Genomic DNA, 26435 nt, shown 5'->3' with positions numbered 1-26435 from the left:
GCAATACAACCAGTGTTTTATACTTCACATGAAATACATATAGTGTTCTTTTTTAACCATCCGAAGGTTGTTTGTCATTGTTGTTGTGGCTGTACCTGGCGAGTGAGAGCAATACAAAGCATGAATATCACCAAATGTAGTTTGTTTATCTCCTCACCATCCTCCCTTCCCCTCCCTCCTTCACCTTAAAAATAAATAAAAGCTACATTCTCATCAGTGTAGAAGGCTAATTTACACCTCTTCCTTACCAGTCAATTTCCACAAATGGCCTGTTACACAAGTCAACCAAGGGATACTTAATAAATTCTATTCTTGTTGCCTCTATAAAACTACATTCAACTAAGGATGACTTTTTGAACTGGAAGAGCTGGATATAGTATTTGTTAAAAATGGATCTGGCCACAGAGTAAAAGGATTGTTAAGATAATGATGGTGATTAAGACGGGCAGAGGAGTGGCAGAGAGGCACAAACACCCTTCCTATCCCTTCACCAGTTTCCTAATCCTGCCTTCACCACCCTGCCTGCCCTCTGCCCTGCCTCCTGCATGTCCCTCTGCTTCCGTTGGTATCAGGCAGGACCCAAGGGGTCCCAGCAGGCCAAAGGTGAAAAGTTCACAGGGTAAACCAGGTCAGGGACTGATAGTAGGTGGTGATGGTGGCTGACAGATAAAGCAGTGGGCTAGGAACTACTGTATGTGGTTGTGGTTTTTTATTCCACCTGTTGCTGAGAATGGTTTGAGGATCTTGGCTTCCATAATACTTTTCACTGCTCTCCCACGAGACCCCCTGACATCGTAAATACATGTTCACTATCATATCAGTGCTGAATGTAATGCCCCAGAGGTGGTGGATAGTATGATTATTTGATGATCCCTACCTGGTGTGTGGTAGGTGGACTTCTAGGCCTTGGAAATGTGCATAACAGCCATGTCCAGAGACAGATACATTAAAAAAAATAAAAAATAAAAAACTGTATGAAGTTAGACTGGGAGAGGAGACAAAGGCTGTGTTTTTGTTAAATATAAAAGTTGTCAAGTGCTGAAACACAGAAGTCATTAAGGAAATGCCTGTTTAGTGCATAATGTACTGCAGGATATGCTACAATCCTCACAAATGAGCTAAATAAGTAAAGTTGTGAATGCCACAATCCTCACAGATGTGCGAAGTTGTGCCTGTACATAAAGTCAAAGACACAGGAAAACAGATGTGTAAGAACTAGGTTGTACACTGGCAGCAGAATTATATTCATTTTTCTTAGCTTTAGCTAAGGTGTGGTAGGGTTTGTGACTGATCAACTGCTACATCAATCCTCATGCAAAAAAATATAAATAAATAAATAAAAAATATAATAAAATAATAAAAGGACAAATTAAAATAAATCACCAGTGAACCTCGAGGGATTTCTCCTACAGCCTTCCACCATAAGGGAGGTTCCCAAAGTGATCAAGACATGGGAGATTATGATGAATAACATCAGCAGAAGAAAACTCATCTTCTAGTGGAGGTGTGACAGAATCTGACAGTTTCAAAATATCATTGTTTAGTGAGTTACAATGATATGTTAGAATCAATGAAAACATATATAAATCGTGAGAATAGCATAAATCGTGAAAATAGCATCAATTTTAAGTAAGATTTCATAAACACATATTAAAATGGATGATTTCGTGAATAAGTACACATTGGGGGCCATACAGTACATATAAACAGTCCTGTATACTCTATATCTATCTATCTACCTACCTATCAATCTATCTATCTATCTATCTATATATATCTATATATACAGTATATATATATATATATATATATATATATATATATATATATATGTATATAAATATACAGTACATCCCCACAGTACACAAGTATATGAGCAGCAGAGGACGTCGCGTACTAGGATTTCGCCAGCTGAGGTGATTCTGGTTTTGGTAGTGATGATGACTGGGAGGTGATCAGAGCCTAGTGTTTTGACCACTCTCCATGATGTAGTGGGGGGGAGGTTTGGGGAGCAGAAGGTGATGTCTGGAGATGATGGGAGGAAGAGGGCTTGGTGTGGGATATGGGTATGTTGGTCTAGACTGCTTAGTATGAAAAGATGATCTGTCTGGGATTGTAGTACCAGCCCTCTGTCTGTGTCATGCGGCGTTTGTGATAAATGGGTGCATAAGAGATGTAGTGGTATCAGAGGTAGACTGCGAGATAATGCTGATTTTATTTGTACGGCATGTCGGGGAGAGCTGGTGGAAATTGTCAGACGTGAAAGGATTGAACTTGCTGGTGAATCTCTTGAGTGTGTGGAAGAGTTTTGTTATTTGGGAGACATGTTGTGTGCTGGAGGTGGGGCTGGAGCTAGCTCTGTGGCTAGGGTGAGAAGTGGTTGGAAGAAGTTCAGGGAGCTCTTGCCTCTCTTGACATTGAGAGGACTCTCCCTAAGTGCTAAGGGGTCTTTGTATGCAGCATGTGTTAGGAGTGTAATGCTGTATGGTAGTGAGACCTGGGCAGTGAAGGAGGAAGATATTCGCCGGCTCAGATGTACAGAAATGACAATGATTAGGCGGATGTGCAGTGCATCCCTGCATCCAAGGCCTGGAGGGGCTGGGTTTAAGATGGAAGAGTTGAGAGGTAGGATGGGACTGGAGTGTATTGGTGTTGTGATGAGGAGAGGTAGATTGAGATGGTTTGGACATGTGGAGAGGATGGGGGATGATAATTGGGTGAGGAAAAAAAAAAAAAAATTGGTTTTACGCCACTTATCCCCGAAGGGCTAAGGCGTTGCCTCTGGGTAGAGGACTTTTGGACTGGAGCGTGTAGCATTTTATGACCGGATGCCCTTCCTGATGTCTACCAATGACCCTTGGGTGGATTCGATCCTTCGACCCTTCGGTCAGAGCAGAGCGGGTTATGAGGGGTAGACCAAGAAAGACATGGGACGAGGTCATTGTGACCTCAGGGTTAAGGGAATGAACAGGGAGGCTGCAATGGATCTTGCAGCGTGGAGAGCCGCCATTAGGTGATCAAGGCCAACGCATGCAAGCATGTTGGAGTCTTTAAAAATGAAAACGAATTTAAAAACGAAAATGAGACCTGTAGTCAGAGAAAAAAAAAATCACAACAGTTTCAGTTATGAAGTCTGACCTCCAGTAAATTTAAACATGCTAAAGTAAGTGCAAAATAAATTCAGATTATGTCGAAGCAGCCCTAATGAGAGAGGTCAGTGTTTGGAAACTCCCTGTACTGTTGTTTGATGATGATACTGTGTTGTTAAGTGAGGACGAAGGAGAGCTGCAAGGCTTGGTGGATGAGTCTGGGAGAGTGTGTAAGAAATGGAATCTAAAGGTGAATGTTGGGAAGAGTAAAGTTAAGGTCTTTGAGAGAAATGAAGTCACCAAATGTACAGTGAGATTGGGTGAGGAGGAAATGGAAAATGTGAGGGCATTTAAGTACCTGGATAGTGTGATGAGTAAGGATGGAAGTTTAAAGGGTTAAGTGCTTGAAAGGGTGCAACAGGAAAGAAAGGTTGCTGGTTCTTTGAAGGCAGTAATAAGAAACAGAGAAGTGGGCATGGAAGTAAAAGAGTTGCTGCATGACAGTATTGTGATACCAACTCTAACGTATGAAAATGAAGCCCGGACCTTGGTGGTAGGACACAAGAGTGAGAGCAATGCAAATGAGTTATCTGAGAGGAGCATGTGGAGTCACATGGAAAGACAGACTGACAAATGAGGAAGTGAAGGAGCGTTGTGGTGTGGATGTGATAGAAAGCGTTAGGAGAAATACAATGAGGTGGTTTGGCCATATGGAGAGGATGGAGAGTGATAGACTGATGAGGAGAGTCTATGTGAGTGAGGTGGAAGGGGGGAGAGGGAGGGGGAGGCCAAGGATGAGATGGAGGGATGGAGTAGAGAGGTATACGAGACAGGGGGGTATGAGGTGGGAGCAGGGCAGTTAGATGGTGGGGGAGAGGGCAGCATGGAGGTGATTTGTTTGTGGCCACCCCTTACAGGATTCAGATGTCTGGCAACAGATAGACAGACCAACAGGTAACTGTTCAAAAGGAAGAATTATATAGTACTCACATGTGGAACAGTCATCTATTTTTCCAGCTTTTCCTGCTATGGGTAAAATTCTTCCAATCTGAAATAAAGAAAAACTCCCTTAAGCTTATTCAGACTCTATACATGTATTTCTACAGAAGCCAAAGGTCCAGTGCTGTCAGTCTTTGCTTACCTTTAGCCTCTATAAAATTATGAAAGAATATCAGCAACAAATTATGTCACCTGTACAGCACTGTGTTGCAGGAGAAAGTAGCAGTAAAAAAAAAAAATGCACAATATCATCAACATCATCATAACAACAATACAACTTCTTAAGACTACTGTACGAAGGGATGAGTATGGTCCATATCATGAAGAGGAAAACCAGATACCACAGCAGGAAAAATTATGAAGAGGATGCAGGGTAAAACAGGCCAATGCTATACATGCATTCACTTTCACTGATGATGCAGTTTTATACCAAGCACTCTCTTCTTGGACAAGCCAAGATGGTGCTCCTCAGATGCCTTCTGTTGGAGTATGTAACACTTCACAACTGGATACCTTTACTGATGTCAACCAATGCACCTAGCTTGGGATCAAACACTTGGTTCCTTGGCTGGTAAGATGCACTCTAATCAACTAGACCACAGTGGCTGCACACTGACCCATCAGTCATACCTTTAAAATCTTTTCTTCCATCTATCAGGCTCAATCCTGTCACTATCATTCATCATGCCAAACTAATCAAGGGCCTACAAACTGCATACAGCGGAACTGAGGGATTAATTGGGCTCTGTTAACAACAATGAATTTCATGATGATGTATATTATCTTCAAGCAGCAAGGCTAACCATGGCAAATGGATAGTAAAATTAAGCACCAAGCCAATGACCTGAAAATACTATCCCTTATTAGGTCCAACAACATTACAAGCAACAGTACTTACAATCACTGAAGCTTATTCACAAGGATAAAATATATGAATCCGTTAACCATTTTCACAAAATATATCGGTATGCTGAACCTCTCAATTGTAAATATAATTTTTTCTACCAAACTATCTTTGAACATTTGCTGCGCAAACTCTCTTACCCTTCCAGAAGTATCTGAATAGTTCAGAATACACCCTAATGCAATAAAATTTTGCAATTTCAAGGAACTTGACCACAGCTTAAAATATGAAAATATATAGAAATTACCATTCTGCCTCACAAGGTATTTATGCAACATACCTATTATATATATGATACCACTGATTCTCCATTCATGCCTAACTTCCATGCATTGTAACTGTACCACCTATCATATACCATACAGTTAGTCCTCCTTCAAAGAAGTGTCACTTAAGATTGTTTCACTAATAAACTGCTTGTGATATACATATTATTATTTTTTTTTTTCAACCCTTAAATCATGAACCAGAGGCACATGTCACCTACAGTTGTTTCACTTAACCTCTTCAAACCAATTACATATTTGCCTGTGTTATTTTTCTTATCAACAGACAATTAATTTACTGAGATGGGACAAACCTCCAATAGTGAAGGATTTAATAATAGCTATATTCTTCAGTTTGAAAAGTCTCTCCAATGTTGAATAAAATCATTCAGCAGTAGAAATAATGAGCTATAAAAGACACCATTAGGGAGATGGGGGGTTAAAACTGCAATTTGCCTATACACATCCTATATCTTAAGTGAGAACTGACTGTATTGTATGCTCTCACCAAATGATCTTAGGTCTTGCTACGGCTACCTTTTACACTTGGTTCTCAACATTTTTTACATTAGCACCTCCAGTCGGTCTTGATACATAACACTGACCACTCAGAATCACACCCAAATTCTCCAAATAAAGGCTGCTTCCCCAGTTGATTTGTTTGCATCTCAGTGAAAAGAATCCCCAATATGATAGGCTTCACTGGAGAGGTATGGAGTTTCCTATTGATTCCAAGGTACCGTAACCTCCAGTTGGTCTACGTACATAATATTCATCACTCAGAACTACACCCAGGCCCAGGTTCCCAAAATAATGGCTGCTTAAGAGTTGATTTATTTGCATCTCAGAAAAAAAAAGAAAAAAATTCACTCAGGATGTAAGTAGCCCACTCTCGGTTCTACAGGAACTGTTTAAAAATAGTTAGGTTAATGCTTTGTGTGATCACTAACATCACTGCCAAAGGTGACTGAAAATGGAAAGTGAGGAGTGAAAGTTTCGTTGATCTGCATCTTTACAAAAGCTACAACTGTGCAAGTGGCCTTAACCCCTGCAACCTGATGTAATCTGCATGTGAACTCTTGCTATCACAAAATTACTTTATTTAAGAAAGATATCAAGCAGTGAAGGGTTAATGAAAGCTATATGTAACCCCCTAACAGTTAAGAAATTCTTTCACAAAGTGAATAAAATCCTCTGCAGATAGCAAGACCATAATGAAACAGTCATACGACTACGAGTTAAGGAGAAAGGATCCAAACCATTCCACCATGCGACATGAAAAAAAAATCCCAGAACCCCATTTCTACAGTACTTGCTTTCAACTCAAAATGCCCATGAAGCAGAGTATCCTTACATTGGGAACTTTGTGTTGAGCTTCTGTTCTATGTCCTCAAGTGGAGTGCGGCAGCCATGGTGGAGAGACTCTTCTGTCTCGTCAAGTGGGAACTGGAAAAAATTAAAGAGATGGTGGTGAGCATTAATCTCATTCAAAAGATTAAAGTGACTGGCAAGTCAAATTCACTTCACTAAGATGATTTTTTTATTGCAAGCTATTCCTCTTATCTCCAGACATCTTTATTTGCCTTGTAATGACCTTTTGAACTGAAGGGTTTAGCGTGAGATAAGAGAGGGAAAGTGGTGATGTCAATTTCACTCCAAAGGTTTAGATGGTAGGCAGGTCAAACTCAGCATAACTCTTCATGCTATACTTCTGGATAAATACATAAACCTGTAATCTATTTCGTTATTCGGATACAAAATCATATTAAATTTTACACTGTTTAAAATAAAATGACAATCAATACTGAACACATGCAGAATCACTGACATACAGACATTCCTGATATAATGCAAACCCCAGCTTTCAGAAACAGGTACTTATGGAAGTCTTACATTGTGCTTATAATGATTATTTTATTACTGTAGTGTGTATAGTATGTTACCTTTCATTACATCAATGTGTTCAGTTTGTTAAGTACAGCATGTACAGTACCCTTATTACTCGTATTACAGTGTGTATAGTACATGTGATCACTGGTTATGGTATGTGTACATACACTGCTGACACAAGAGTAGTAAAAATTCTGACTTTTGCAAAGCTCTCAGGAAGGGAATCCTTACATAACATGGGAGAGGGAACTGTACGTGAAATCTTACTTTCGTGAATAAATATTATGCTTTACAGATATATCTTGATACTGTCAAAGCAGGCACAGCAACTGATGAATGACAGCAACTGAATGACAGGGTCATTTACTGAGCAGAACTGTAAGGAGGTCTACCCCGGATATATGACACAATACAGCATTTGGCAACAGATGAATATACTGTGTGATCACTACTATACTTTAGCACCGTCTACCTATGAGAAAATTTTGTAACTGCACAATGAGTATCCTAACCCACTGAGTCTGAGATGTCAAATTTCAATTTATTATTGTCAATTCTTGATTAATCAATTCAGTTAAGGAGAGATTTTTTGAACTGGAGGGTTTAGAAGTAGCTTTAATAAACCCCTTCAATAACAGAAGCCTTTCCTAAATTGAATCAAATCATCTGGGAGCAGCAAGACTAAACTAAAAGGAAAGTCACTAAGACTGAAGGAATTAAAACTGGAACATACAAAGAGATATCTACAGTACTACTACTACTACTGATCACCATCTACCTGAGTGAAGATTCCGTAATTGAATCCTGGGTGTCCTTAAAGCTTGTGTCGCTGAAAGCCTGTGGGTTTAGGATCAGGTGCTCTCTGGGGGTGATGGTGATGGTGATAGGGGCTGAGGGTGGCTCTCTGAGGGGCTCCGGGGTTGACTCACTCCCAGGGGGGGTTCTCCATGACTACCAAGGATTCCAGACTTCTACTTGCAGTGTTGTTGGTGCTTTTATTATGTGAAGTCCTCGCTTAAATGCTTTTTGTGGTTCCTTCATCATCACTACCTACAATACTGAAAAGATACAAAAATATTTAGTCGTCATCATCATCACCATCACCTTACTTTTTTTTTTATACCTATGGATTGGATGCAGAGGAACACATGCGCATGTGTGTAGAGATGCCACGGTGGTGTGTGTTTCCCACATGTACATTCTTAGATTAATGAAAATTCATTAAATGTGAGTCTCTTGAGTGTGTGTTATAGTTTTTATATTTTGTTATTTGGGAGACATGTTACGTGCCAGAGGTGGGGCTGGAGTTAGCTCTGTGGCTAGAGTGAGGAGTGGTTGGAAAAAGTTAATGGAGCAGTTGCCTCTCCTGACAATGAGGGGGCTTTTCCTCCGTGCTGAGGGATCTTTGTAGTCGGCATGTGTTATGAGTGTAATGCTGTGGTAGTGAGACCTGAGCAGTAAAGGAAGAGGATATTCGCAATCTCAAACATACAGAAACAGCAATGATTAGATGGATGTGCAGTGCATCTAATCTTTAATGTCCCTATTATTCTATGGTCTCTGGACGGAAAAAAATTTTTCTAAGCTGACCACAGCAGATGTACCAATCATTTTCTCCCTGGTCTCGCTTTCTTTCAGTTTTTCTCCCAGTTCCTTGTCTTTCTCTCTCTCCTTCTTTGTCATGTCTGGGGCTATCTTAATCTTCTTCAGTCTCTCACTCTGAGCATCTTTTGAGAGACTTGGCCCTCTTCAGTATTTCAAATTTTTCCATGCTAGACCTCCGTTTTACTTACAATGGTCTTGGTTTAGGGGAGCTACCTTCATTAATTTCATTACTGTTTCTCTTTCCAATTCTTATTGCTGCTTCTATCCCTACATCTGTCACACCAGTCCCTGTTATGAACACTTCTTTACACCTCTCAATGTCATCGTCTCTTCTTTCATGCCCCTGTTCCTTGTCTGATTCTATACTCCATATGCACCAGGTTATTTATCCTACTGTTTCTGTGTTCTTCCTCTCTAACAATCTCAATTACTGTTTCTGTAACCTGTTTGACTAGACTTTCTTTTGCATTTCCATATATTTCATCCACTGTATGTTCTAATGCACTAAACCTCTCCTTCAAAACTTCCATTTCCTCCTTTAATGCTTGATTTTCCTCCCTGAGTCTCCTATTTTCTTTCTCATGTCTTTTACCTTGGTATTACATCTCATGCAATACCATATGGCTTTGTCACCAAGCCGGTCCGGCATCCTATATTCTTCAACAGACACCTTGACTTCCATTATGGATCCATGTCCTGCAATTATCACATTTTAAGCCATACTGGCCACCTCTCACCTTTTTGTTGCAGGTTTGTGTTGCCAGGTGCTGGCCCTAAAATATCTGTAGAATCATCCATAAAATTTCTTGAGATTTGAAAAAATTCTGTAGATCACAATTTCAAGCATATATTGACAAAAGGTATGCATATATAAGTCTTAGAAGTTATATGTGCCTTTATTGAAAAGAAAAAAAATGATTAATTCCATATGAATAATCTAAGATTAATAGTTTTATTAAATTAAGAATATGGTATGAATTTTCATATTTCAAATTCATAAAATGCGGGTTAACACACAGTTACTATGGGTCAAGTTAGACACGAACCTAACTGAAAACTTATACTGAAAACAAGGGCTAAAAGAGCGAGCCTCTTTTTCACTTTTCGTTTTGCTCATAACTTTCTAGGCCAAATAACTATAACCTTGTTATATTAGATCACCGTAGGAACAGTCGCTAACACCACTAATATATTCCAAATATGTCCAAACTTCCGAAAGTAACTCTGCCATACCTGCTTCTGACTCCCTCAGAATGTAAACAAAAATGGCAGTACACCGGCGCTGCGCATTCGATAGTAGAAAAATGTATATATTTAATATTGAAATTTTCGTATTAGTTCACAGATTAAGCAGTTTATAAGTATATTAATTGTTATACTGCAAGTACTAGTCTAATATAGCTTAAGCGACATAATTTTAAATTAAAGAAAATACATTACTTCATAGAAAACTTTACGTTTCAAGGGATAACTACTGTATACAATACGCTTTCTTTCAGGACTGTTCTTGCCCACTGCTAAATTTCTCTATGGTATTTGTAAATTGAATTCCTTTCCATATTAATTGTAAAATTTCTTGAAAATTTCTGTAATATATCAAAATATCTGTAGATTAAGCACAAAATTCTGTATTTCTGTAGATCCTTCCAAAAATCTGTAGAAATACAGAAATTTCTGTAGACCTGGCAACCCTGCATGATATCCCCCTCGTTCTCGGAGTCATCTGATCCCGCGTTGTTGTACCTCCTACTTTGTGTGGGTTCCATATTTTCTTCATTTCCTTCCTCCCTCCTATTTGGTCCTGTGTCTCTTTTTCCTCGATTACTCATTATCTTCTTGTATGCAGCTTGAGTCGGCTTTCAACACACAAAATACCAGTGTAGCCACGAGCACAGCTTTGGAACCTCATCCTCGCCAGTCGTACTAAACACCACCCTTCTGAGGGCAGCACGTTCTGGACGCCGTTGCAGTAAACCGCGGCCAGTTCAAATCGTTTCCTGATGCCCGTCGACTACAGTCGTATTCCGAAGTGAAAGGGAATAATTCATAGGACCATAGTCATAAAGCGCAGCGAAAGGGTTATGTCAGATTAGTGTAGGTTCAGTTACGTTAGATTAGTGTGGGTTGTTATGGTAGATTAGCGTAGATTGTTACATTAGATAAGAAAAATGCAAGAATTATCATCCTGAGAATTACGTTGGATTAAAGAAAAGAAAAAAATGTAAGAATGATCATCTATTACCAATTTGGAAGGCAACATCCTTCCTCATAGAGGGCCCAAGACTCTTCAACTGCCTCCCAAGGAACATCAGGGACACAACTGGCTGCAGCGTGGAGGTGTTCAAGAGAGGACTTGCAGTACGTAAAAGAAATTGCAAAAGAAGAGGTGTTAAGAAATCTCCAAAATTAGAAAGAATACTTGCACATCTCTGACTTAGGGAAAGTGGATGCCCCTGTCCTGCATAGTCCCTGGCCACCTTTCAGCGAGGTGTAGTACTTGTTAGCTCATTAAGTCACAAAAACCATATACCCGATGCAGTATTTCTACACCACTTCATGAGCAGCTTCATATTCTGTTATTAATTTATTGCTGTAACTCATCGGTCAAGATATACAGATGGCAGTTTTGGGCTGTTTAAAGTGAAATGAGTAAAGCAAACTTTGAGATTTTGAAATCGGCGGGTAGGCGCCAAAATTGTACACGTTTTTCAGCAGCTGTGCGTGGATAAGAATGTTTTATTTTTTTTTATTTTTTCTTTCACTGCAACCAAGGTAGGGAAATATTAAACTGGAAAAAATTTGACCAAACAAAGTCTTTTTCGGTTAATAGTAAGTTGGTAATGGACGTTTTATGAATGCCAAGCAGATCGGACAGGAAGTTGTATCCCGACGCCATTTTGAGAGAACAGGACAGCGTGGTAAGCATCCGACTTTAATTCACCTTCTTTTATTAGTCACAGTTAATTTGCAAGCATTACTTTATTTACTGATTTTAGGTAGGCTATTGGTGATCACTTGGAGGTGGGTATGGTAGGGAAATGATATAATGGTGATGCTTTTAGATGATTGAAGACATTGGGGCAGGGGACGCCGAAGAGTGGCTTCGTAAGTATCCGTCCTAATTCAAGTTTTTGACTACTTACACATGTTTTGCCCGCTTTATTCTTGTTACTAGTTTTAGTAAAGGTAATAGAGATAACTTTGAATTAGGTATCATAAGGGTTATTGGTGTTTTGAGATGGTAAATGGTGATGGAGTGAACAGACGCCCAAGAGGCCGGCGTCTCACGTACTTGGCTTTGATTCCAAACAACCATTTTCAGCCAAGTTAGCTACATTATTGCACTTGTTAAATTTAGACAAGTTAATATTGTTTAGAGGTTAGAATGGTCAGGAAATTTTATTGTTTTATGGTGTAAAATTGTTGACTGCTTTTCAGGTTACGTCCCCATTATTTTGTCCCGGCAAGGATGCTGCACCGCACCAGTTCCCTTCCTTCCCATATACAGGATACAGGTAATTGACTTACGTTTATCTACTTAGTATAATTAGATAACAGCCGTTTGCACTGATGGTGCAAAAGCAATGACAGGCCCAGTAAAAGGTGTTTTGGCTCTTATTAGAAACGTTGCTCCATCAGGCAGACACTTGCCTTAATAGACGTGCACTTGTAGTAATGAAGATGCCATGCGAACTAAAGTTATGCTGGATGAGGTATTCAAGGTGGTAAATTTCATCAGAGCTAGACCACGAAATTCGCAGCTGCGTACGGCTCTGCTAGGAGATGGGGCCCAGTCATACTGCTTAGTTACTGCACACGGAGGTGCGCTGGTTATCCCGCGGCAAAATTCTTTCGCGTGTGTGCGATACGAAAGATGAGATTAGAATCTTTCTTACAGGAAACAGCTTTTCTTTGTTAAATAGGTTTAGTGACGAAGTCTGGTCAGTGAAACGGCTATCTTACTGTACAGATGTTTTTAAAACTAAATGAACTGCACTTGTCATTGCAAGGCTCAGATGTGACATACTGAAGGTTCAGAACAAAATTGAATCTTCTCAAAGTAAACTTTTAGGTTGATTGTGCAAAGGCAAAACAAAGTGAATGTTTTCCAACTCTTCATCTGTTCCTGACTAAAAATTCCTTGCAGTTGGATGGAAGTTCAGGAGAATGCATTGTTCACCATTTAAGGCAATTAAGTAATACTTTGAGGGAATAATTTCTCAGGCAGGCAGACCCTCTGTCCATTTATGGATTCTGGTTCTGTAATAGGACAAACCCTGTCTGTGAAGGAAAATTAGCAGCTGATTGAAATTTTAATAGATCAAACGCTCAGAACAACATTTGATAAAGACTCGCTGCTTACCTTTTGGGCAAAGCTCTTGCACGAGTATCCTGATATTACAAAACGAGCAATGAAACATCTGATGCCATTTGCAACACCGTATAGGTGTGAAGCTGGTTTCTCACGCTATATTGCCACTAAAAACAAGTACACAAGTTGGATGTAGAACCTGATAAGCGCCTGCAACTAACAAGCATCCTTTCAGATAGATAGTCTTTGTCACCAAAAGCAAGCCCATACATCACACTGAAGACTGTAAGAATGACGATGCTCTGCAATGATTTTCAGTTGATTCACATCATTAAGTGTGTGTGTGTGTGTGTGTGTGTGTGTGTGTGTGTGTGTGTGTGTTTTCGCGCGCGCGTCGAGAAGCAACAGAGATTGAGAAGCGTTCCGGCAGATGTTAAAGTTTGGGAAACACTCTTAGATTTCAGTTAAGGAAATCTTCGTGTTTTTATGAGAATAAATGTAAGAAAGTGTAGATAATTATCCACCTATAATTCTGTATATATTGACCTTGCGGGTAATTTATGTACAATAATATGCCTGCTAGTGTTAGATAAGCAAATGGAGATAACAAGGATATAAATGTTAAGGGAATTTTTATGTTTTAAGATGAAATTGTGTTACTGTGAGGTGATGAAAGTTGTCTTGATATCCTGATCTAACTCCATTTTTCTACCTTGTTAGAGCCTCTTTATTCACCTTTTTCTGTTATTCATGTTAAATAAGTTATATAGTAGGGATAAGGAGGAGGAGAGTATGGTAAAGAAATTGGTGTTTTGTGATAAATTATTGACAGGAATACATAGATAGATAGATTTTAGGTTTTTTAAATTTCGTCTTGAGAAGTATCCATACTTAAGTTTTTTCTAGTTGCAGCTATTTTATGAATACGTTTCTGTTTACTGGTAATTATAAGTAAGTGGAAATTAGGATTGATGGAAGATATGATTGGTGCTATTGTGAGGTGAAGTCTAAGAAAGTTGTTAAGTCCCCATCTCTAATTCCACCTTTTACCTACTTACTGGCACAGCTTGATTATTCAGTTATTGAGGTAAGAAAGAGGTGAGTATGGTTAGGATATTTAAGTGATTATACCCTTTTTACCATAACTTGTCCTAAAATTGTCACATCTTCGCCTTGAATACTGGGTGCGGATGCTCAAAACTTTAGTCCCGGTCGTTGCTCGCCAGCGCGGGAGTAAGTCATCACCTGTGTTCACAATGGCTGCCGTCTGCGATGTTCAAAACAGTATGGGCGCCATGTTGTGACGTCAGCGGGACTATCTCTGGTCGGAACTCCATCAAAATTTACGACTGGTACCGAGCAGTCCTAAAGCCCATTCAGCACGGTCGTAAGGAAGCTTTGAGCCTCTCATCAGCGTTATCTACCCCTCAAAACATTAGTTAAGGTGTTTATAATACATACAAGCATATAGCGGTATTTTATTATGGCAAGGATCCCAGGGAACTCTCATGCATGATTTGTGCTTGGTTATCGAGTTTTAAGTGACTCGCTATTGAGGCCTCTTATGAATTGTAGATGTGCAGCATAATTTTATCTCATGAGACTGTGAAAGCTTCCCTATGATGCCACATACTTGCTCTAAAATGTAGGCTACTCATATATTTTCATTAGGTATGGCATGTGAACTGCTTTTCTTCTACAAACCCTCGGATGTGGGCAGATTTGGTATTTTTTCCGGTATATTACAGTTTAGGACACTACTGAAATTTCACATTTTAACCTCCATTCTCTGGAGTATGCATATTGAATTCCAGAGGTGTCCTAAACTGTTAATTTACCCTTTTTTTTTTTTTTTTCCTTTAGGGACCTTTCATTATAACAATTTTATTATGACCAGTATGGGCTGTGAAGTGATAGGTTAGGGTCTTTAGGTAAGGATAGGGTAAATGTTTACAAGTGCACCTGCCTCATGGTAATGAATTTGATATAGCTCAATAGGTACTGTACATCTTGATGTCTGCGTCAAATCATTCTAATTCATCCATGGCAAAATAATAATCTTTGAGATATTAACGAAAACCCACCACCACTTTGCACTTAGCTTAAAACCTAACCTAACCCACCCTAGTCTAATCAGAAGCCTAACATTACTTAACTGGACCCCACTGACCTAAAAACAACTTATCACCGTAGGCTAATCATGATGCCTTGGCTTGACAACCTCCAAGCAGGTTTGGGGTTTAGGTTAGGTTAGTTAATTTAGGTAGATTAGGTTAGATTGGGGCTAAAACTTTGTTGGATGGGCCTAATGGTTATTAACAAATATAAAATCTGTCAAAGATTATAAGTTAGAAAAGAAAAACATTGCCAAACAGGTCTTAAGGAAAAAATTTCCAGTTTATGGACTAAACTGAATGCTTGAATAATAGTTTTTACGTCCGAAACATCACGTTGAATTCGACTGACAACATTGACAGCATCAGTAACATACTGCCAAGCTGCCGCCTTCATCCTGACTCCCGTTGAGGCACTGTCAAATGAAAATTTTCCCAATATAAAGTCTTGCTTCTCTGCAACACTTGTCGCCATAGCCAGCAGCTCTGCATCAGTAAAGTTTGGGCGCCGAGGGCTCTTGGCTTTAGGTTCACCTTCCATTGTGAAGTAGGTTAGTATTAGCAGACAGAGAGGCATGTGGCGAGTATCTGTGGCGGTGATATTTGTTGTTGCCAGCATGCACGTGTTGTCTTTTTAGAAACAACCTCCTTGATTCTCATTGGGTGCCTTTTTTGTTACACTGATTCTCATTGGTTGCTATCAGATCAGCTGGCGAACTGCCTGCCCTCTGCCGCTTGATGGGACTAACACTTATACCCGCCCTACGACTGACCGCTTCTCGTTTGAACATTGGTGGAGGTGGTCAGTCATAAGGCGGGAATAACTTAAGACGGGACTAGAGGAGCGACCACCGACGGCGGGACTGAGATATGACCAGTTTTGAGCATCCGGCCCCAGGGCCCAGATTCTACAAACCGTCATAGCTAAGTCCGTCGTACATATCTAAACAAAATGGCGCTTTTAGACATAACTCCGTCAGAAACTCGTATGGTCGACCATAAACTCCTATGGACGACCATAATAAGACGCGCGATGGTATGTTCGGGTTCACCCTGTCTTAATGCCGCCTATGACCGTCAGAAGTGTGTCAACATGGCCGCACCACAGCAAGCAGATCCCCAGCCGAGGAATATTTTCCGAAGAAGGGACGTGCTTAACGAGCTCAGTGATGCTGAGCTTATCAAGAGATACCGGCTAGACAGGGACGGTATTTTGTATGTCACCAATCTTGTGAGAGACGCCTTATCGAATGACACCAAGAGGAGAAACCCACTCACCCCGGAGCTTAAGGTCATCATAACACTACGTTATCTTGCTACCGGAAAAATGCCAATGTGCAGAGTTTGGGCTTTACAGTACTTGTAGGGCTAGCCCCAGCAGGTTAGGTTAATTATGGACGTCTAAAAAATATTAAATAATAAATAATTAATATAATAAAATAATAATAATGGGATAGGTAAAGTTTAGACTGGTCGAAAAAATAATACTTTAGGTTAAGGTTAGTGTAAAAAAATATGAAAATATTAAATAAACCAGAAACAAATTATAGAAATATATAACTCAACCTAACCCAGATGAACTGGTTATTGTCCCATTGCTGTCCATAGCAATGAACATTTTCTTATAACTTTCTTTAGACTTAAGAAAATATTTGTAATGTAGGTTAAGTATAATAAATAATGATATGAATAAAAAAATAAAAAAAATATATGTATATATATATAATAAAATTTAGCCTAACCAAGTTTAGCCTAGCCAACAAAAAAATACTAATATGAAATTAGATGAAATTAATAAGGTAGGTTAAGTTTACACTAGTCAGACAGTGTTTTTGGTTACACACTTTTCAACGGGAATACGTTTCAGCGCATTTTCTCACAAACGAATTCCTATTTTACTATGTCTAACTTCCCCAAAAGTCGTAATATGAAGTTAAAATAATTTAAATCCAAGAAAATAATGCCAAGAACCTATTTTATTCCATAAATTTAAAGGGTTTTAACGAGAGATTAACCCAAAAAATACGGTGCCAGTCACGAAGAAGTGCCATGGAATGGATGTAGAGCCGTAGAATTGTCTTTTTCTATCATTAAGCTGTGTGAAATATGCTGCAAAGGACAAATATCTCAGCCAAGTTAGTGTAAAAACAGTATAGTTATTTATTGATCGTTTTTAAGTCGTTTTAAATTTCGTCCGTTACTCTTTATCCCGTTCTCTTCTGCTACTTAGAGGTATTTTGCGCACAATGCTTACTAATGTTTGAGAAGTGAATGGAGATTAGTAGGATATATGTGAAGATAATCTTGGTGTATTATGTGATGATTTATTGTGAGAGGTACACAGAAGATGGTTGCCTTGGTAATTTTTCTATTCTGATCACATTTTGACCACATGAATAATTTACTTACATTAATTATACTTATTAATGTTAGAAAAGGTAATGGAGAGACCTAGGATATAAGTATACTAAGGCATTTTTGGATTTTAGGTTAAGTGGTTATATTGTGAGACCAGATACCAAAGAACGTTGCCATAGCAAGTATTCTGAGATAACTTTGTTTTTTCCTCATCACAGGCTATTTACACAATTTATTATACTTATTAATGTTAGATAAGTTGGTGGAGGTAACTAAAATAAAAGTATGGTAAAGGAATTTGCTGTTTTATATGATTAATGGCTGTCGGTTTTTGAGGGTTTGTACCCAAATTTTTAGACAAGAAATTCCTGCTCTGATTTGGCCTTTTTTGCCACTTTAATTTACTCCCATTATTCTACTTACTAATCTATAAGTTAATAAGATAACTAGGATTTGTTCTTTAGGGGGGAAATTTTGTTGTGTTTGGATAGTTAATAGTTCTCTGCTATTGATAGGAATTTTTGAAATGTTATCCTTTTCCAATTACACTTTTTGTCTACTTGCAGCTGATTTTCTTACATTATCTTATTTATTGCCAGGCACCATGTTCTCCCTACGTGTCTAGTGGGGTTGGTTGAGGATTAGTGCCCCTCCCTGTAAAACAATTAACTCTAAGCCCTTGGCCACCCCGTTTGGGATACATGGCGTCTGGCAATGAATGAATGAAAATGAACCTTAATCCCGGAGGCGTAGAGGATGGGCACAGACACCTCCACGTCGCCCTGTCCTGTGCCATTTGGCTGTCCCCTCTCAACTCATCCTCTGCTCACGTCGCCCTGTCCCTGCAATGTGACTGCCCTCTCCTACATAGCTGCATCCCTCCAACTAGTTGTTAGCATTAAGTGTGCCAGTGCTAGTTGCTGATAATAAATATGTTGCAGGAGGTAAATAGGAGTAAGGCGGTTTTTAATGGTTATGTTTCGCGATCATGTACAAAAAATATAATAATAATAAGTGAAAAATGTTAACTTGCTCTAATTACTGGGGACACTTTCCGTTTGCAGCAAATAATCTTACATTGTTATGTACTCTTAACTTTGCCCAGTTTGTTGTCCTTTTGCATCCTATCAATGTCATGTCGCTTAGTGCCAGAATAGGACAGTACTACTGCTTTACATTCTTTCCAACCTGATGAAGCTGATAATCTGGTAGGTCTGATGGTCCCCCCCTGGAGTGGCATTTCAAACACATAGAAGAAAATTAGTGAAGTAGCAGGTTCTAGTACAAAAAAATGAAAACTATTTCCATTTTGCACTGACTTGGCCCGTAATTTCACACCCTTGCATTGCTTTTCTTTATGACTAACCCAAATGGTAGGGAAGAACCGCCACCAGCATCAGCGTGTCCTACGATACTAGAATGGTTTGTCCAGGGATCTCAAAGCGTCCATTAAATCCCATGTCTGGTGTAGTAGGTACAGTACAGCGAGGGTTTAGTGTAGTAAAAACAGCTTCAGTACATGTATGTGGGAGTTTAAACCTGGTTGCCAGATTCTCAGGAGGGAAAGTTGCCAAACACATTATTCATTTGTATTTCTTGTACATTTCTTTAACTACAATGGCAGAATGAAAAGAGAAAATAAATAAGAAGGGCGAAGACATTTCCTTACGGCCAAAGAAAAATAAATTTAATGAAATTGGTCCCCTACCTTTGAGTAGCAACCAACAGGTACCTGGAGAGAAAACTTAACAGCTGTATATACAGCCGCCAGATGGCACATTATTACCCCCCAAAATAATTATAAAATTAAACCATATCTTGATATTGTTTTTCTTGTGTGTGTGTGTGTGTGTGCAGATAATGCAGCAAAATCATTACCCTCTTTCACTAATCTTGTCTCACATTCGTACCTTTGTTTCGTGAGTGCCCCCACCTACCACTAGTTGGTTTACTCTTACTGATTGCAGCCTTATTCTAAATACCCTGATCATCATCCACATCCTACTCGTATTTCCCACTATAAAACTGTTGGATAAGTAAAACAACAATTGACCTGGAAGTATTTATTACATAAACCATTTAACATACAGCTAACATTACAAAACTGGAAAACAGATTAAGAGGAGATCATGGCAGTTAAAAAGTGATCAGTGAGTAAATTTTATATGGATTGGTGTGAATACGTAAAGTCATCTAGGCCATGGAGATGCATTACAGAAAGCTTGGGTTGCCCCCAGTGTATAATAATTCTTACACTATCAGTCCTGGCCTTTATGATAACACTGATAATAATGATGCACTGCATGGACACTACAGTTATAACTGGGTTCTAACAAATGTCTACTGATGTTTGTACAAGACTGTATACTTTATACAAGCATATGGTTTGCTAATAAACCTGTCCTCACCATCACTAATTCTACAAAATATGACTAGCAACTTTCGCCTTGGGCGTCATTCATTCACACTAAATATGTTCATCCCTATGCCATATAAATATTGCATACTGTACTGTACTCTACTGTCCACAGTATAATTTTGTTGCAATAAAAGTTTGAAGATACTGAACAGCACTGAAAACTGACCCCCACTGAACACCTAGATATTCTTCTCTACACAAAACTGTGTAGTTGAAAATTTTGCCATCTTTCCTATATTCTGACATATAGGAATGGTGGCTCTACAGTCAGAAAAGTCCTCTTTGACAACTAAAGAGGTCTACCTGTATTTTTGCAATGACTGGGGGTCAAATGGTGTTTATATGTTCTGTATAGCTACTACTGTCCAACATCATTGAGGGATTGAGCCAATTAGGAGATCCAATACAAGGTTCCTACAATTGCAGCCAATTAGAGATGTGAATTCCTTAGTTTGGAAATAGAAGGGGAAGGAAAACCACTGTGACACACTTGTGGTAGAATTTCACTGGAAGTCTTTCAAGTTCCAGACTGATTACATTAGCCATGTTCTGCCACATGTGCCTCAAGGGTATATTATCCTCCCTTCTCTTCCCAAACACACCTGAAGGAACATTCCGAGGGGGGACAGGAAAGAGGCGAGACATGTGAAGGCAATGAAGACTTTGGATTAGGTTGCCACTTGATCACATGATACTCTTCCTATAAAGTTTGAAATATATATATAAATCACTAAAGACACTTAAGGCACACATGTAACTGCACATTCATCAGGTTACTCTATTGCATTGATATGAAAAGTCAGGAAGTGCACTTATGGGTGTCTAGAACATAGTACTACAGAGTAAAAGAAAGCGAAAGAAAGGAAACACATACAACATGGAAAGACACATCCCACTGCAAGATATATGAAGTGTAAGGTCATGTCTTGCCTCCCTCTGACATAAAAAACGAATCATAGCATGACAGAGACAGTTTGTTATCTCAGCCAGGCTACAATGCATCCAAGTATCAATAGGTCTTAACAGATTACTTACATAATATAGCTGACAAGCACTCACCACTTACACAATTTCCATACTTGATCCATACACATTCATAGAGACAACAGCAGCCACAGCACCAGGCATTCTCCACTGTACACCGTACTGATCTAGGTATAACCACACCTTTTTTTTTGTTTGATTTTTGCATTTTAGACATTACTAGCCCCGACACAGTTCTGGAGAGGGTGTTGCCAGACTGCTCATTTTACCACCCAGCCTTGCACAGCCAGCTTTAAAAATGTTCCAACATTATCCTGAAAAGAGTTTTTAAAAAGTATAACATAATTTCATTCAATGGGAACAAAAAAATTTAAAATCTTTTGCCAAACAAAATTTTTCTCATGGATTGCTTCAACCATTTCAAACTCACCATGCAAAATTGCCAAATGTCTGTGAGAGTCAATTCTAATGTCGTACAGAAATTTTCAAATACAGTATAAAGTACAAAATCTTCTATTTTGCTTGTACTTATCAAGAGACAAAAAAAGCTTAAATGGGATACTATATTATGAGATTCTCAGCAACATTTGGCTAAGTCTGGGCACAAGAATACATCAAGTTAAGAAGCTGCCAAGATAACAAGCAGGTCTGGTCACTCCCTCTTACTGTGATGCCGATGTAGGAGTGTAGTACTCTGGTCCAGCTCTCACCACACCTAATTTTGAGAGTGCTCTGAGAAATTTATAATGCTTGTGGAGGAACTGAAGCACTATGTCTACCCTGCTAAATGGCGTCACAGATAATTATGGGCCCAGAGAGATCCAGATTGCCAAAAAAAAATTTCTTCTCCAAACCAAAACTGAAACTCTGGGTGCCCATGCAAATTTTTCCCACAAATGAGAGTCCAAATCAATGTGTCAAAATTAGTGTGAGCCTCAGCCAGCTTGTAGGGCGAGTCTCTGTGTCTCAGTGAGGTGGTGGTGTTGGTCTTGGAACCCGAGTGTGGAAATACAATCATAGTTTAGAAAGAAAGCATCCACAAACTTGAGCCTTGTGAAAAGAACAAACTTAGAATAATATGTAAATAGCAAAATAAATACAAACTCCTGTATTGTATAAATTTAATACACTGAAAAGCGACACATGACAGAAAGACAGAAAGGCACATGATGGACAACACTAAAAGGGAAGACAAAGAGGACAAGTTCATGCTGTTTCTCACAAGGCTCAGGTCTCCTTATGGGTATGTCTCAAAGTACGTGGAATTCTTGCAATGGAATTATTAGGGTTATCATTCGTCTCCAATCCAATCAGTGGCCATCAAGGTAAAATACATTGCCAGATAGATCATGGATGTATTGCTTTGGATGAATGCATAGGGATTTGCATATTTCTTCAAATATATATATCCTATACCTTGACTCCAGCTCTGTATTTACAGTATAATGTCCATATGGTCATATAATAATTCTGAATTCTCTTGCTGCTACAACTTAAGATTTTAAAACAGCTACTAATGCTGGTACATATACGAGATTATATAACCAATCAATTAACCCTCTCATTAGTCTTGTGCAAAATAGTGTAATGCATTTTAATGTGTTATTAAGACTAAAGTATGCCAATTGCAGCTCTTTTCATACAGTTTCTAATAATCTAATGACATTTGTTAAAATTTTACTTAATAATGCTAATGAAAAGGTTTACTTGACTGGCGAGCCCTTTTGGGAGCTCTCAGGACCTCCAGTTTTGATGGCTCAAGAATCAAATTTATCTTCACTCAGGCTTGTTATTCTGAAGATACCTAAACTCAACAACCTACTCTTTGCCTCCCCTGGCAGATGACAGGACCCAGTTTTTATAGCAAGGGAAAGAAAAAAGGTGGGCCAAGAGTAAGCAATCTAAGCAGAGATATCTCCACAATCCCTGACTTTGAAGTGTAACACACTCTCCTAGCCTAGATGTTGGATGAGTAGCCTGATTCAGAAAGGATGCTTGACGTCATGGGCAGATCAGCTTCTGACAGCGTATCAACTGAGGCTGCCAAGTGCCGCAGTTGGGTCAAGTCGGCGGCGGAGGGGCAGGACTCGAGTTCTGCTTGCATCTCATCCCGGATCTTAGCCAGAACGCGTCGGACGTCCCGTGTCTGGGATGGGGCCAAGCGCACTGCCTCATTCACATCATCAAGCGCTTCCTTCAGTCTCCTACAGAAAGGGATGAATGAAAGAGGTTATAAATATCAAGCATCTCCTTCAGTCTCTACAGAAGGTGGTATATGAATGAAGGTAGGAAAAATGATAAAGTACAGTACATTCAGCCCTCACTTAAGGTTTAAGATGTGTACAGGCAGAGTAAAACTCTGAGAGAAGTGACTTGAAGTGGGGCTTGCCTTTAGTTTATGGATTTAGTGGGGGAAAAAAAATGACTAAAATTTATAATAATCACAAACAACCTTAAGTGAATAAAAGATGTCATTTTATCTGCAATTTAATAGTAAACAATCATTCAGTGAAATTTCTATGAGAGCAAACTGTCCTGTAAATGTTATACACTGAAAAACATGATTTACACAATGCACACTGCACAAGAAATTAATAAGGGTGGAATTACCTGCTCTACCCATATAATATTCCTGAAATTTAACCCCCTTGACTGCTACAATCTCTTCAGACTGAATCAAATTATCTGGTGTAAGCCTAGACAACATTCCCAGGTGCACAATGAGCAGAGAAAGAGTTACTCATGATAATTTCTTAAGACTTTGACTTAAGATTTCTATTAGTTAAAATAAATCTTTGTGTGTCAGTCTAAATACAGTACATATCCAAGTGCATCAACTGTATGAAATGGGTTAATGCGTGAAATATAATTTGGAATTAATCAACCACACAAAAACATAGTGCAAATCTGGGGACTCTCTATCTATCTATCTAATCTATCACCCAATCCTTTGCTGTCCCATCAGAAGCACTGGAGCTGTTCTGCTTAGCCCTGATATTTAAGGTGCGGGTGGAAATAAAAGGTAAAATTCAAAACAACTCTTTCCTGAATACCGTACTCACTTTGCCTCTCTCTTAGCACGGGCTCTGGCATAGTAAGCCTCGTAGGAATCACTCTTTATCTTCAGTGCTGTGTCTGCCAGGTGGATGGCTTCTTCAATTTCCTGTAAGTAAATGTCACCTTAATTACATTCTGAATCCATAATTACATTTTTTTTTTTTTTTTTTTTTTTTTTTTTTTTTTTTTAGCTCAACCCCTTCAAATCCAAGGATGTAATTCATACTTTATTCTTCCTCTCCAGAGTGCAGTACAGTATTATGTTTTGCTTGAGATTTTTTTTTTTTTTTTAAGACAAGGGGTTTGTTATAGACTCCATTCTTCTCTTCACTACTAGAGTGCTGTCCTAAGCTATATAATTCTGTCTGGAGGGAGCACAGACTAAATCAAGACTGCATCCTTAAACTGATGGTGTTTAGGGGTACCCATCTATCACTGCTTGTTTATATGCTTGTCTTCACTCACACAGATGCCAAGTATTACAAGTCAAACAAGAATTAATAATATAGTACAGAAAACAATATTTATAATAAAGCATAACTGCTATGGAAACTTATCCTAAGACCTGGTTGCAATTCTTTGGATGTGATTATGGTGACATGCTTTTCATACTTTCCTACAGTTATGGCAAATGAGTACCCCTTAGTTGACATTTCTTTTATGTGGGTCAATTATTTTTTTCCTCATATATATTTTTTCCCTTGTGTTACTCTTTTAAGTTTGTTTCCTGACTATGAATCCTGACCCCTAGTTAATACTGAAATTATAACAATGACCTATTAAAAAAAAAAAAAAGGGGGGGGGGGAGTAATAGGACTGTGCTGTAACGATATTACATCAGTAGCGTAACCATCAATGCCTTATGACAATCACTACTGTGGCTATTGTTATGAGCAAAGGCACTTTCCCAATGCCAATAAATGAGAATTTTTAGTGAACTGTGCATAACCAGATTGTATAATGGTAGCCTGTCCAATAAAGCACAGTACAGACAATGGTTGTGTGGTGATGGTGCTGGCAGGCCACTTCATCAAATATTTATATTTTCTTATTACATTAAAACAGTATGAATGGCCCACATAATATTCTCTCTCTCTCTCTCTCTCCCTCTCTCTACACACACACAGTATGTGGTATATTAATATGCCAGAATATAACCTGCTGATCATCTGCACATCAAGTACAGACATTTTTGTATACTGTCATGCAGAGAGATGTATATAAAACACACAGACACACACACACAGGAGGTCATGACTTCAAGTTGAGGAACAGTAGATGTCTTAATGATCTTAAAAGGTTCAGTTTCCCGAACAGAAGCATAAGTATTTGGAATGACTTAGACGAAGAGGTGGTGCAGGCAAAAAACATTCATGTGTTTAAAACTAGACCAGGTAAATGTAGATGTGGAAACAGAACAACACGAGCTTAGCTCAATTCCTGTATACTACAAATAGGTAAATACAAATAAGTAAATACACACACACATGCACATTCTCTCTCTCTCTCTCTCTCTCTCTCTCTTTCAATTACTGGTGTATACATTTAACTTGTACTGTAATACATTACAGCAGATAAATGACCAAAAATCTGCCTCTTGTTTATCTGCAGGAATACCTTCTTACTACACTGAGTTTATACTGATAACGAGATGGCACCGTAAATATATCTACACTTAGGGATGTGTCCAAAAAAATCATAATTTTTAATAAATCTGTTACTGTAATTTTGGGGGTTATTGGCAAATGGTTTACAGGCAGCAGTGGTGTTTTAACATGCAACTGTTCTGTAACCTACTGTGCGCCAGAAGACAATAAAGTCCAAGAAAAAACATAAAACATGAATATATTGTACTGTACTTACATTCATTTTCCTCTTGCAACGAGACAGGTTTAGGGTGAGATGAAGACGGAGGTGAGTGAAGGTTTGGGTATGTTCCCCCTGGTCTCCACTTGGCAGTTTGCGGAGAGCATAGGAGAAGCGGTGTGCTGCCTCCTTCAGACGGCCCTTGCGGCACAGGGCAACCCCATCCTCCTGGAGTTTGTTCAGCAGCATCACCCTGCATGAGAGACAGTGTTTGCTTAATACAAGTGGGGGAGTTTTCTTTTTTTAATTCATCAGCATCATCATCATCATCATCCAGACTTCCTTTCCTACCCTAGGGCAGGGTGAGGAGTAGCAATTAGGAAAACAAAATTTCCTTTACATAGGAAAATAAAGGTTCCATACATACAGGGAAAGCACTGTTACGCTAATATCTTGCTGACTCCTTGCTCTCTATCAGGGTATCCCACACACGGTGATCATGACAAAAGGACCTCCATGATGCTATATCCATACACATCTCTCTTACTCTTTTAACCACTCTACCTCCTAGACACTAATTTACATGAAGGGGTTGCCAGCACAAGTGTATAGTAAAACTTACCAATATTTTT

The 26435-nt window shown here is 39.0% G+C and overlaps 1 protein-coding gene across 7 annotated transcripts in view; it reads right to left on the bottom strand.

The window, feature by feature from the left end:
- Positions 1-19592: 19592 nt before the first annotated feature.
- Positions 19593-26435, bottom strand: part of rols (zinc-RING finger and ankyrin repeat domain-containing protein rolling pebbles) — a 656798-nt gene continuing 649955 nt past the window's right edge. For all 7 annotated transcript variants that reach the window (XM_080284584.1, XM_080284586.1, XM_080284587.1 and 4 more), the window contains 3 exons: positions 25861-26056; positions 24003-24103; positions 19593-23144 (listed from right to left, as the gene is read on the bottom strand). In XM_080284584.1, coding sequence (XP_080140710.1) covers positions 22898-23144; positions 24003-24103; positions 25861-26056 — 544 coding nt within the window. In that variant the 3' untranslated portion in view covers positions 19593-22897. The remainder of the gene's footprint in view (positions 23145-24002; positions 24104-25860; positions 26057-26435) is intronic.

Source organism: Coenobita brevimanus, chromosome 102 (genome assembly GCF_032717465.1).
Source record: "Coenobita brevimanus isolate Jiangsu-jjx chromosome 102, ASM3271746v2, whole genome shotgun sequence".
In the NCBI taxonomy this organism is placed as follows: Eukaryota; Metazoa; Arthropoda; class Malacostraca; order Decapoda; family Coenobitidae; genus Coenobita; species Coenobita brevimanus.
Note: the sequence above shows the minus strand (reverse complement) of the source record. Positions and strands in the feature narration are given on the sequence as shown.